The sequence below is a fragment of the Acinonyx jubatus genome, chromosome B2 (genome assembly GCF_027475565.1).
Source record: "Acinonyx jubatus isolate Ajub_Pintada_27869175 chromosome B2, VMU_Ajub_asm_v1.0, whole genome shotgun sequence".
In the NCBI taxonomy this organism is placed as follows: domain Eukaryota; kingdom Metazoa; phylum Chordata; class Mammalia; order Carnivora; family Felidae; genus Acinonyx; species Acinonyx jubatus.
The window spans coordinates 82,563,570-82,575,673 of NC_069385.1; the positions used below are offsets into that span (position 1 = coordinate 82,563,570).

Here is a 12,104-nt window from a genome sequence, read left to right on the forward strand (position 1 = left end):
TTCATTTTATTCTCAACTACTTTTGTTATATGTGTATTTTAAAATTCATTATTTAACAAAAAATGACTTTTAAAAGATATATTTCAAGTCTCAAAGTTAATTGGAAAGAAATGTGTAACATTTCATTTGAAAATAATAGTTTCAGCAGATATATGCACAATGCCTACATGAGTTGTAATTCTGTCATCAAAACCATCACATTTTAGTATTTTTAAACGAGAATTCAAGGTAGGAGAACTTTTTCTGCATTATGAAATTGATTTAAAGACAAGTACTTTTACATGTAAAAATAATTTACACTAAAAAACTCAAGCACAGAAGTCTGATATTTTGTTTATCAAAATAACGAGAACAAAATGAGCAATGAAAAAATAGCAAAAGCCATTACAAAAAATAGTAAATTCCTATTTAAATTCCTGTGTTCACACAGATTAAAAATGTTTATCAACTATATCACACAAATTGTAGCATACTTTAAGCTATAATATAGAAAGGTAACATGGGATATTTGAAATTTAAGCTGCACTTACCAAAATAGTTTTAACCTGAGTCTTTGATGTCTTCAGAAATGTACTTGACAATAAGATATGATAAAGTATAATTATTGTTTAGTAGTATAATTCAAGATTATTTTTCTTTGAATTTCTAATACTGCTTCTTCTTAAATATTTGTGTAAAATTATAAATATTTATTACATTTTTGGGGTTCTCTGAACACAAGGGAGTGTATGATTTAAAAAGCTGTTATTTTTTTCCACTATACAAGCATATGAAGATGTCTTTCTTGTTCAAAATTCCTTATATTTAATCATATTTTCACATTTCAAGTTATTTTAGAACAAATGCAGGTCAAAAGATTATCATAGATACTTTTAATATTCCCATGAAATATGTCACACCCACTAAGGAATTTAATACAAGTTCACTAAAGAATATCAAATTAATCATTTCCTCCTATAAATATTTTCTTTTTATTTATTTTGTGTTGAGAAGTTGCAGTTTCAAGTACTATTAACAGAAAATACATAACAAAAGCTTCCTAACAAGTGAAAAAAATAATTATAAATGCTGGAAAAATTGGCCTCATTAACATATTTACAAACTTTTACTTAATACATACTCCATTGGAAATTAATTATATGACATTTATACAAGCATTAACATTTCCAGATCACTCTGAGTAATGAGCACTTCAGTTCTTTACTGTCTATACCCAAAGTTGAAAGTCACTCAGTTTCTGAAGGCAATACTGACAAGCATCAGAAATGGGTCAATCTGAGATGCTATTGACATATTGTTCTGTTCCTTCACCTAAAGATGTTTCTGCTGAATAAGTGTCCTTAAGCTTCTTTTTTTCTTTGCTCTGATCTTCCTGAAGTTTCAGAATTATGTTTCGGATTTCTTCTCTTTTTGTTCTCATTCTTGGGGGAGGAAACCAGTTTGCCAAATTCATAGGTAGTTCAAAATTGAGTATTGGATTCTGGAAATAAAAATATTAAATGCACATTAGAAAACCATAATAAGTATTTTAATTTCAATCACAAAAGCATTAGAGTTAAAAATGGATAATCAGTAAATTCATTTAATAAGTATGTACTCATTATCTGTCTCATGCCAGATATTGTGCTAGGCACTGGAGATAATGAGACAGTTTTTGCCTATAGATCTTGTGGTCTAGATCAGAGGTCAGCAAACTATAGCTATTGGGCCAAATTCTGTCTACTGCCTGTTTTTGTAAATAAAGCCTTATTGAAAAACAGCCACAATAGCTGAACTGCGAGCAGGCATAGAAACTGCATGGCCACAGAGCCTAAAATATTTACTACTTGGCCCCTTTATAAATGGTTTGCTGATTCTGTCTAGACAGACAGATAACTCAACAACAATGGACACGACAGGTATTATGACAGTAGAAGCAGAAAGTCCTATGAAAATCCATGTCTGGGGGCTTAACACAATTCCAAGAAGTGATATTTACACTGAGACCTGAAGAATGAGAAGAAGTTGGTCCAATAAAGAATGACAGAAGCAACTGGGAAGAGTATCCCAGGTAGGAACATATGTACCAAGGCCTAGAGGCAAGAAAGAACATGACACAATATAAAAAACTGAATGACATAGAATGCTAGAGTAAGAATGGTGGGAAATGAGGCTAGAAGCTCGAACAGAAGTTGGGTCACACAGGCCATATGAAGGATTTTCATCTTTCACATGCATAAAATGATTAGACTTCAGCTTCTGGAAAACAACTGAAAAATAAAAGGCAGCAGGCTTGGAGACTGGTGTAGTGGTTCAGAATAGTGATGCCAGTTTCCTGGACGTAGAAAGTGGCAGCAGGAATAAAGGATTGCACATATATGACATTAAGTGATAGAATTCACAGGACTGAGTGCTATAATGGATAATGGATGAGGAAGAGGATGGAATCAAGATAATTATAAAGGATATCCAGGAGTGGTGTGCATGGTTTTGTATCTCTGAAGTCGAAGGAAGAAAGCATTATGAAGAAGGAATGGTCAACAGTGTAAAATGGTGCCGGGAGGTTGAGAATAATTTCAACATAAGGGCAAGAGTAAAGCCAGATTACAAAGATTTGAGAAACGAGTAGGATTTGTGGAAATGAAGACAGTGAACATATAAATACTTCTCCATAAATATATCTGTAAAGGGGAGAAAAGAGGGTATAAGTCCCAATGATGGGAGAGATTTCTTAAGGTGGAAAGAGCGAGTGAAGAGGGAGAGTTGATCAGTGACGAGGCATGAGGTCAACAAACCTTGGATTTCATGAAGTATAAATAGTCTTTTTATTTTTAAAAAATTTTCCAATTTGGGAGTTTTTGCTCCCTGGACAAATTTTTGAAATGATAGTTTTCAAACTACTTAAAATATTTCCTTATTAATGTTTTTAACATTAATGTAAGGTCAAATACAGTTGGCCCCTGAACAATGTGGAGATTCAGGGTGCTTACCCTACTGAGTCCAAAATCCACATATAACTTTTGACTCCCGAAAAACTTACCTATAGCAGCCTACTATTGACCAAAAGCCTTATTAATAACATAGTCAATTAACACATATTTTGTATGTTATATGTATTATATTACTATATTCTTACATAAAGTAAGCTAGAGAAAAGAAAATATTACAAAAATCATTAATTAGGAGGAGAAAATACATTTATAGTACTGTACTATATTTTTCAAAAAAAAAAAAAAAATCTGTGAAAAAGTGGACCCATGCAGTTCAAACCCATTTTGTCTAAGGGTCCACTATAAACTATTTTATTATTTATCATATCAGATCCAACATACTGAAACCCACCTCAAAAAAGCTCTCTACATACTGTAATACATATACACCACAATCACTGAAGTTGTTTTGCTGGGGTACTTTTGGATTAGAGCCTTTCATAACATCTTTGGAAAAACTTCTTTTGCTTCCTTTTTTAACTTCCCATTCCACCTCTAAATACCTGCAATAATGCACATACAGTAAGAATATACATATATAAGTATACATAGTCCCTCATTCCCACCAGAATACAAAGTACAAGTTATGATTTTGAACTTACTCTCTTAGAATTTTTACAACATTCGATCGAGAAGGGCCTCTAAGTGAGTCCATCAGTAGGATACAAGGTCTGCAGGGTAAAATGACCAAATGTTAACACTTTATAATGTTAAAGAACACATAAAAAGATGAGCATTAACAAGAGAATTTAAAACATTGAAAATTCCCCTGACTCCGTAAAGCTTGGGTGAAAAATAAATCTTACAGACACATACACCCCAATAATACTTAAATATCCACAGTTATACTAAATACCAAATTGTAGAATACTAACTGAACCATATCTTATTAGGAATATATTTCACTAAAGTTCTATAGTTAGTTCCTTAAAAGAATTCAAAATTTAGTAAGAAGTCAAAATAATTCTGAAAATTTGAACATCCCCAGATTCCAAATCACCAAAAGTGGGACCAAGCAAAGTAGAAATAAGTCCATTTCTTAAAAGTTCATTTATATTTTTTAGTGATCTCTATAACCCAACATGAGGCTCAAACCCACGACCCCAATATCAAGACTCACACATTCTTTCAACTGAGTCAGCCAGACGCCCCCAAATAACAGGTTTTGGTCAACCAAAACCTGTTATAGATAGCAAAACAGGTAATCATCACACAGAAAAATTAGGGGTGCCTGGCTGGCCCAGTTGGTGGAGCATGCAACTCTTGATCTCGAGGTTGTGAGTTCAAGCCCCATGGTGTGTAGTGATTACTTAAAAATAGAAAAAAAAATTAGTTTAGAATCCAGTGTTTTTTGAATCCAATGTAAGAATCCAGTGTAAGATTTAGAATCTGGTGTAGGAATCAGTGTAAGATTCTACTTTAGAACACTCGATATAAGTAACACTCAACCTTTAAAATATTGTTGTAAACCTAAGAGGAAGTCTAACGTAGTACAAAAAGTTGAATGTTTAAGGATCTGGGTTCTTCTTGACTAAAATTCTATGGGATTTGATGCAGATCTCTTAATTGCTGGAGCTCTCTACATTTTCATTTATTAATGAAGTTTGCTTTTCAAAAGCTGTTAATGGAGTTTCACCTAACATTTTCTACAAAAAAGTCAAAAGAAATGGAGTCTAGAAATAGGTAATACTTCATCAACTAAGTGATTCATAGACCCTGAAAAGCCCTCATGACATGTACTGTTTTTTCACTTTGTTTTTTGTTTTCTGTTTTTTTTTAAAGCAAGCTCTACACCCACCGTGGGGCTTAAACTCATGACCCTGAGATCAAGAATCACATGTTCTACAGCCTGAGCCAATCAGGTGCTCCAGACATGGACTTCTGAAAACCAAACAGATTCACTCTTGAGACATGTCCCTAAGGACTGCCTTGAGTCACTCCACAGTCTTTACATAGTAGCTATTGAACCACTGTAAACGTCAATTCCCAAGTTACTGATCTGAATGTGAATGACAGTTCTTTGTCCTTTCTTTGTTCCAAATCAATGTATATCCAAAAGAAATAGTAGGTGTCTATGGGAATGTGTCTGCATACACAAATAGAAAATGGACAGAGAACTGAAAGGATTATCCATTCTGCCCAACTTGAGCCCTGGACATTCTCCTCACCCATCCTGACACGCTTTGTGACTTTTAGGCACTAGTTTAAATAAAAACTGTCCAGTTATGTTTTATTTTAGGAGGGTATGTAAATAAAATTTATCATGCAGTTTTCAAGATATAAAGTTAATGCTTACTGTTTACAGATGGTAGGCTTTAAATGCCACTGTCCTATTTCTGAATTGCAGTTGTCATCGGCAAGGAATCCATCATCACTGCTATCATCCTATAAAAGACAGCCTGTTACTATTAAAAATATATAATCTAAATAATTAATAACCTCACAAAGTAGCACTATTGATGATAAAAATCTTTGTAGCAAATATGTAAATTCTTTTCCATTTAAGTGATCAGACATGAGAAAATGCAGTCACTCAATTGTAATTCTGTAATGCCGTAACACTGACATTTTAATGAAAAGAAATTACTGATCAGAAGTCCATTGTTACATCTATTTGCTCAATGTAAAAGAAAATTTTAATGATTGAAAATATTATGATTCATTCTTCTTCAGTCAAATACTACTGCTCTGATTTTAGATATTTCTACAAAAATTTAGTTTGTTGGTTAAGACAACTGTTTCACAATAGGAGCATGAAGGACTTATACTTATTATTCTTTTACATAAATAATTTTCTCAAATCAGAAATATTTAAAGAGTTTTTGGAAACACCTCCTTGACAAAACCATATATCTGCTTCACTTGAGAGAAGAAAACTTAGTGACACTGTGTCTTATTCTGTCGATTATTTTGAATGTAAAACAAGACTTTTTCTATTCTTTAGAAAGTTTCTGGCAACCTTATAAATAATCAACAATGGAAATAATAATTGTAATAATAATACATAGATTAGCTAGTTCATATAACTGTTACAACCAAAGGAGTGTAAGAACAGTGCTCTTTGTAAGCCTTTAATGTAATACATACAATGTGCCTGTATAAGTTGCAGAGAAAAACTATATTCCTTAAACATATATTGTAGAGCAAGGGACATGACAAAAAATGGCTTTTGTTCACAAGAAGATTAAACAAAAAGGACAAATGGTACAGTACAGAGCTATCTTCACTACTAGATAAACTCAAAGTTTATCTTAACAACTAAAGAAAGGTCAAAGAATTAAAGAAATGAAATGCTGTAGAATTCTTACAAACTTTTCCTTCAATATAAAGCCCTCTTTAACTGAAGTCATAAAATATTTTCAAAAATAGATTTTGTTCTTGGTGTAAATAAAATTTATTATAGCAAATGAAACTCTAAGGAAATAATGAGAATTGACCTATGTTAGTTTTAACTAAATACTATGTGCTCCTGCCATGATACTTATACATTAATTTAGAAGAAAGAAAAAAAAATCACTGGAAAAGTGGAAAAAATAATATAATTTTGTGGTGCTCATGTACCATATAATCAAGTATCTAAACATTTGCCTCTTGAAGAAGTTAGACCAAAGGTTAAGTATGACCCATAAATGTTTTAAAAGAGGAAGGGAAAGGGATGGTAGGGCTACTGGGGTGGTGGCTGGGTTCAGGTGGGAGAATTCATTTTCTATTAAATGGACGGCCAAAACTACAACAAAAGCCCTAAAAGAAAATAATGCAAAACAACATTAATACATTTATGCTGTCAACTTCTGAATTAAAAACTCAGTTTGTGCTTTGAGATGAGACCCAAATTCAGAAGGCCTGTGTTATTGGTTGAAGGAATTGTCTATAGGACTCCAGGGAAAAATTTAATTAGATAAAATATTGGAGCTTTTTGCCAAGCATTAGGTTTTACCTGGTTATCCTGATCTTCTGAGAAGTCGATGAGTTCATCTTCAAGCATTTTACTGCCTTCCGCTGACTCATCACTATAGTTTAGTCTAATTTTGCTTAAACCATCTATATCAGTAAGAAACATTACATAATTTTTAAAAGGACATGCATATAACTTACAGTATATGATGTTAAAATTAATGCCAATTATATAGTAAATATAGATGTAAAACCTGCATTAACATGTAATATCACAAATATAACTTACTTTTTAAAAAAAGTTTATTTCTGAGAGAGAGAAAACATGAGTGGAAGAGGGGCAGAGTGAGAGAGAGAGAGAGAGAGAGAGAGAGAGAGAGAGAGGAGAATACCAAGCAGTCTCCATGCTGTCAGCACAGAGCCCGACATGGGGCTTGATCTCATAAACCAGGAGATCACGACCTGACCCAAAATCTAGAGTCGGACTGAGCCACCCAGGCACCCCTCACAAATATAACTTGCTTTTAATAAAAACCTGGACCAAGGGGCACCTGGGTGGCTCAGCTGGTTCAGAGTCCAACTCTTGATACTGGCTCAGATCATGATCTCACAGTTTGTGAGATCGACCCCACCTCAGGCTCTGAGTTGACAGTGCGGAGCCTGCTTGGGATTTCCTCTCCTTCTCTGCCCCTCTCCTGCTTACACTCTCACTCTCTTAAAATAAACATTAAAAAAGATAAAATTAAAAACAAAACAAAACACAAAACAACAACCCTGGATTGACATGTCAATTACAAAGTTACTTCTACAACTCAGACCCTAAAATTCATTAAAATTTAAAACTAGATGTCAATTATATTATTAAATATATGTATATTTAAATATGTGTATATATACATGTAGATATATAAAACATTTTTGTACTAGGTCTGCTAGTTATCTTTAGTAACAGAAGCTACAATAGTCTGAAAATAACCTAATGTCCAAAAATAGAAATAGCAAATTGTAGAACATAAAATGAAATATTATATATTTTTAAAATTAAAATTGTAAAAGTATGAAATACTGTACAATACAGATTAAAAAATAAAATGATTAATGGGGTGTCTGGGTAGATCAGCTGGTTAAACATCTGACTCTTGACTTTGGCTCAGGTCATGACCTCACAGTTTGTGAGTTCAAGCCATGCATTGGGCTCTGTGCTGACAGCATAGAGCCTGCTTGGGATCCTTGGTCTCCTCTCTCTCTGCCCCTGCCCTGCTCATGCTCTCTCTCTCTCTCAAAAATAAATAAGCTCTGGGGCGCCTGGGTGGCTAAGTTGGTTAAGCGTCCAATTTGGGCTCAGGTCATGATCTCGCAGTTTGGGAGCTCAGACCGTGTCGGGCTCTGTGCTGACAGCATAGAGTCTGGAGCCTGCTTTGGATTCTGTGTCTCCATCTCTCTCTCTCCCTCCCCAACTTGTACTCTGTCTCTAAGTCTCTCTTAAAAATAAACATTAAAAAAAAAAAAAGCAAAAAAAGCTTTAATAAAAAAAAAACATGATTAAAGTTAAGTAAAATAGGCTTGTTTTTGGACAAATAATAAAAGAAAAATATTAAAATGAAAATAATCAGTTTAGGATAGGATGTTGTGATTGGAAACATACTACTTAATATAATAATAAAACACTATGGTAAATTCTTTTGCTTTATGAAAAATAACCTGGATGGGTCAGTCGGTTGAGCGTCCGACTTCAGCTCAGGTCATGATCTCACAGTTCATGGGTTTGAGCCCCATGTTGAGCCTGCTTTGGATCTGTGTCTCCCTGTCTCTCTGCCCCCTCCCTCACTTAAGCTCTGTCTCTCTCTCACAAATAATAAAACACACACAGACAAAGTTTTTCAATTAAAAAAAAAACCTTTCAATTGTTTTCAAACATCTGTATTTTTATGTTTGAAGCTAAAATATCTATATTTGAATAAAATCTGTCCAAATCCTCAGGCAATTCATTATTAATCAACTGTAATCAAGTTACTCTAGCAGCCAATTCTACAGAAGCTGCATCATATAAAATATACCTTACACAAGTTAAAAATATGTACATTTCAAAAAAAAATGGAAAAAAATAATTTAAAGGATGCAGTCAATTCTTTCATTCAGTAAACAAATGTTCTGGCATAAACTGAGAGGTGGTAACTCAATCAGCTGTTCTTTTAATCAGTCCCAGTTCCTGAGAGCTTCTCACATAGTGAGATCATCTGAAGATGCCGAGTGAGATTCTAGAGTTTAAAACATACACATTTTTCATGTACCAGAGCAAGACAACATTTCATATAGTGCCCAACTGAAAAACCAGCAAATGAAAGTACTGATACTACACATTATTTTCCTACAATTGACCTTAACCTAATTCTTGTGATAAGATACAATTCCCACTTATTTACTACAGCATATTACCTGACATCAGAAGTCAACACTTGTGACTCTGTATGTTAGATGGTTAAAACTATATTAAAACTGGGGTGCCTGGGTGGCTCAGTCAGTTAAGTGTCGGACTCTTGATCTCGGCTCAGGTCATGATCTCATGATTCATGAGATGGAGCCTGACTCTCCTGCTTGCACTCTCTCTCCCAAAATAAATAAACATTAAAAAAAAAAAAAAAAAAACCAAACTATAGGAGCGCCTGGGTGGCTCAGGCGGTTAAGCGTCCGACTTCAACTCAGGTCATGATCTCATGGTTCGTGAGTTCGAGCCCTGCATCGGGCTCTGTGCTGACAGCTCAGAGCCTGGGGCCTGCTTCAGATTCTGTCTCCTCCTCTCTCTGCCCCTCCTGTGCTCATGCTCGGTCTCTCTCTGTCTCTCAAAAATAAAGGTTAAAAAAACAAAACAAAACAAAAAAAACCCTACATTAAAACTGTCTAAATGCTTCATTTAAATCTTTTCTATTCCCAGCCCAAATAGAAATCAGTTCTTGAAATATTAATCATAATCACAAAAATTGTTATAAGTTCTTATCCTAATTTTTAACATGCCATCATTTTATATAGAACAGACTATATAACCAACTTCTCTGAGGTAGTAGAAGCACCTCTAGAGAGCACTATTATTTAATGTACTTTTGTGTGAGTGATCCCTTGGAAACATCTGATAAAAGTACAGAAATGTACAGACTTACTCTAGAGTACTATTTTTCAAACTGTGGGATACTATCATCACTGGATGAAGGCAAGCATTGAAAAGAAGAGAAAATATGAGGGTATCACACCCAATAAAAGTAAATTAATTTCCCTTAAGGAAGATACATTTGATATGGCTACACACATACTAAAAACAAAACAAAAACAAAAAAAAGGGGGAATAAACAAATACTAGAAAGGCAAACACATGATTCTACACTTGGATCTCCACTAGGATTTGTGAGGGTATTTACTTAAATTTAACTGGATACTACCTGACTAGAACATTAATTTGAAGGAAAGGGCTACCAGGAATTTCTGGGGTTATGCTCATATGAAGCCCTAGGCTTTGCCCCATTGCTTTAAGTCTTGAACTGTAATTCATTTTTTAAAGTGTATATATTTATTTTTTTGAGAGAGGGAGCAGAGGAGGGGTGGAGAGAGGGTTGGGGGGAGACAGAGAATCCCAAGCAGGCTCCGCACTGTCAGCGCAGAACCCGATGCGGGGCTTGAACTAACAAACCCTGAGATCATGACCTGAGCTGAAACCAAAAGTCGATGCTAAACCGAATAAGCCACCCAGGTGCCCCAAACTTTAATTCATTTCTAATTTGAATTCACATTACAGTGTATTAATTACTGATCAACGGAGAACTTTAAAGACAATAGTTCTATGGAAATCTAATTCACATATCATACAATTCACCCATTTAAAGTGTACAATTCAGGGGGTATCTGGGTGGCTCAGTCAGTTAAGGTCTGACTCTTGGTTTCAGCTCAGGTCATGATCTCATGGTTTGTGGTTTAAGCCTCTCTTTCTGCCCCTCCCCTGCTAGTACGCATGCACGCTCTCAAAAAAAAAGTACAATTCAGTTGTTTTTGATATATTTACACATATGTACAACTATCATCACAGTAAATTTTCAAATCTCAATAGGAAACCCTGTACCCTTCAACCATCATTTCCCTCCTCCTCACACTCCTGTCTGTCACACCACACTAGCCCCAAGCAGCAACTAATCTACCCCATAGATTTTCCTGTTTGGGAGAGTTCATGAAAATGCTATCATATAACATGTGGTCTTTTGTGACTATTTTCACAATAGTTTTAAGACTCATCCATGTTGTAGCATGTAGCAGTATTCCTTTTATGACCTAATAACATTCCATTGGATACATATATCACTAATTGATTATCCATTTGTCAGTGGATGACATTTGGGTTGCTTCTACATTTTGGCTACTATAAAGTTGCTGTGAACATTCGTGTCCAAGTTTTTGTGTGCTTTTACTTCTCTTGGATATATATGTAATAAGAATGAAATTGCTGGGTCATATATTAACTCTACATTTAATTCAACTTTACTTATTCTGAGAGAGAGAGAGCGAGCGAGTGAGCAAGCAGGGTAGGTACAGAGAGGGGGAGAGAGGGCGAGAGAGAACCCCAAGCAGGCTCTGCACTGTAGGCACAGAGCCTGATGCAGGGCTTGAACTCATAAACCGTTGAGATCATGACCTGAACTGAAATCAAGAGTTGGTTGCTTAACTGACTGAACCGCTCAGGCACCCTACATTTAATTTTTTGAGGAACTATCCAGCTGTCTTCCAAAGAAAGCAGCTGTACCATTTTACATTTCCACCAGTAACATATGAGGGATTCTGATTTCTCCACATCCTCACCCACATGTTAGTATCTGACTTTTTAATTGTAGCCATACTAGTGTGATATGAAGAAGTAGCTCATTATAGTTGTGATTTACACTTCTTTTATGTCTAATTATCTCCATCACCTTTTCATGTGCTAATTGGTAAGACTGTTTTAAAGGGGATGAGAAACCATGCACACTTGGTCTTAAGAGTGACAAAATGGTAATCTTTAAAAAAAAATTTTTAATGTTTATTTTTTTGAGAGAGAGAGAGGGAGAGCGAGCGATCAAGCGAGCAGGAGCGGGGGAGGGGCAGAGAGAGAGGGAGAGAGAATCCCAAGCAGGCTCTGCACTATCAGCACAGAGCCCAATGCAGGGCTCGAACTCACAAACTGCGAGATCATGACCTGAGCCGAAATCAGAAACTTAACTGACTAAG

The 12,104-nt window shown here is 35.0% G+C and overlaps 1 protein-coding gene across 7 annotated transcripts in view; it reads right to left on the reverse strand.

Moving 5' to 3' along the window:
- Window positions 1–857: 857 nt before the first annotated feature.
- The window catches only part of SENP6 (SUMO specific peptidase 6), a 114,167-nt gene continuing 102,920 nt past the window's right edge, over window positions 858–12,104 (reverse strand). For 6 of the 7 annotated variants that reach the window (XM_027057390.2, XM_053222560.1, XM_053222563.1 and 3 more), the window contains 5 exons: window positions 6,907–7,010; window positions 5,266–5,354; window positions 3,572–3,640; window positions 3,322–3,472; window positions 858–1,480 (listed from right to left, as the gene is read on the reverse strand). In XM_027057390.2, coding sequence (XP_026913191.1) covers window positions 1,271–1,480; window positions 3,322–3,472; window positions 3,572–3,640; window positions 5,266–5,354; window positions 6,907–7,010 — 623 coding nt within the window. In that variant the 3' untranslated portion in view covers window positions 858–1,270. The remainder of the gene's footprint in view (window positions 1,481–3,321; window positions 3,473–3,571; window positions 3,641–5,265; window positions 5,355–6,906; window positions 7,011–12,104) is intronic. The other variant, XM_053222562.1, reaches the window with a different exon arrangement.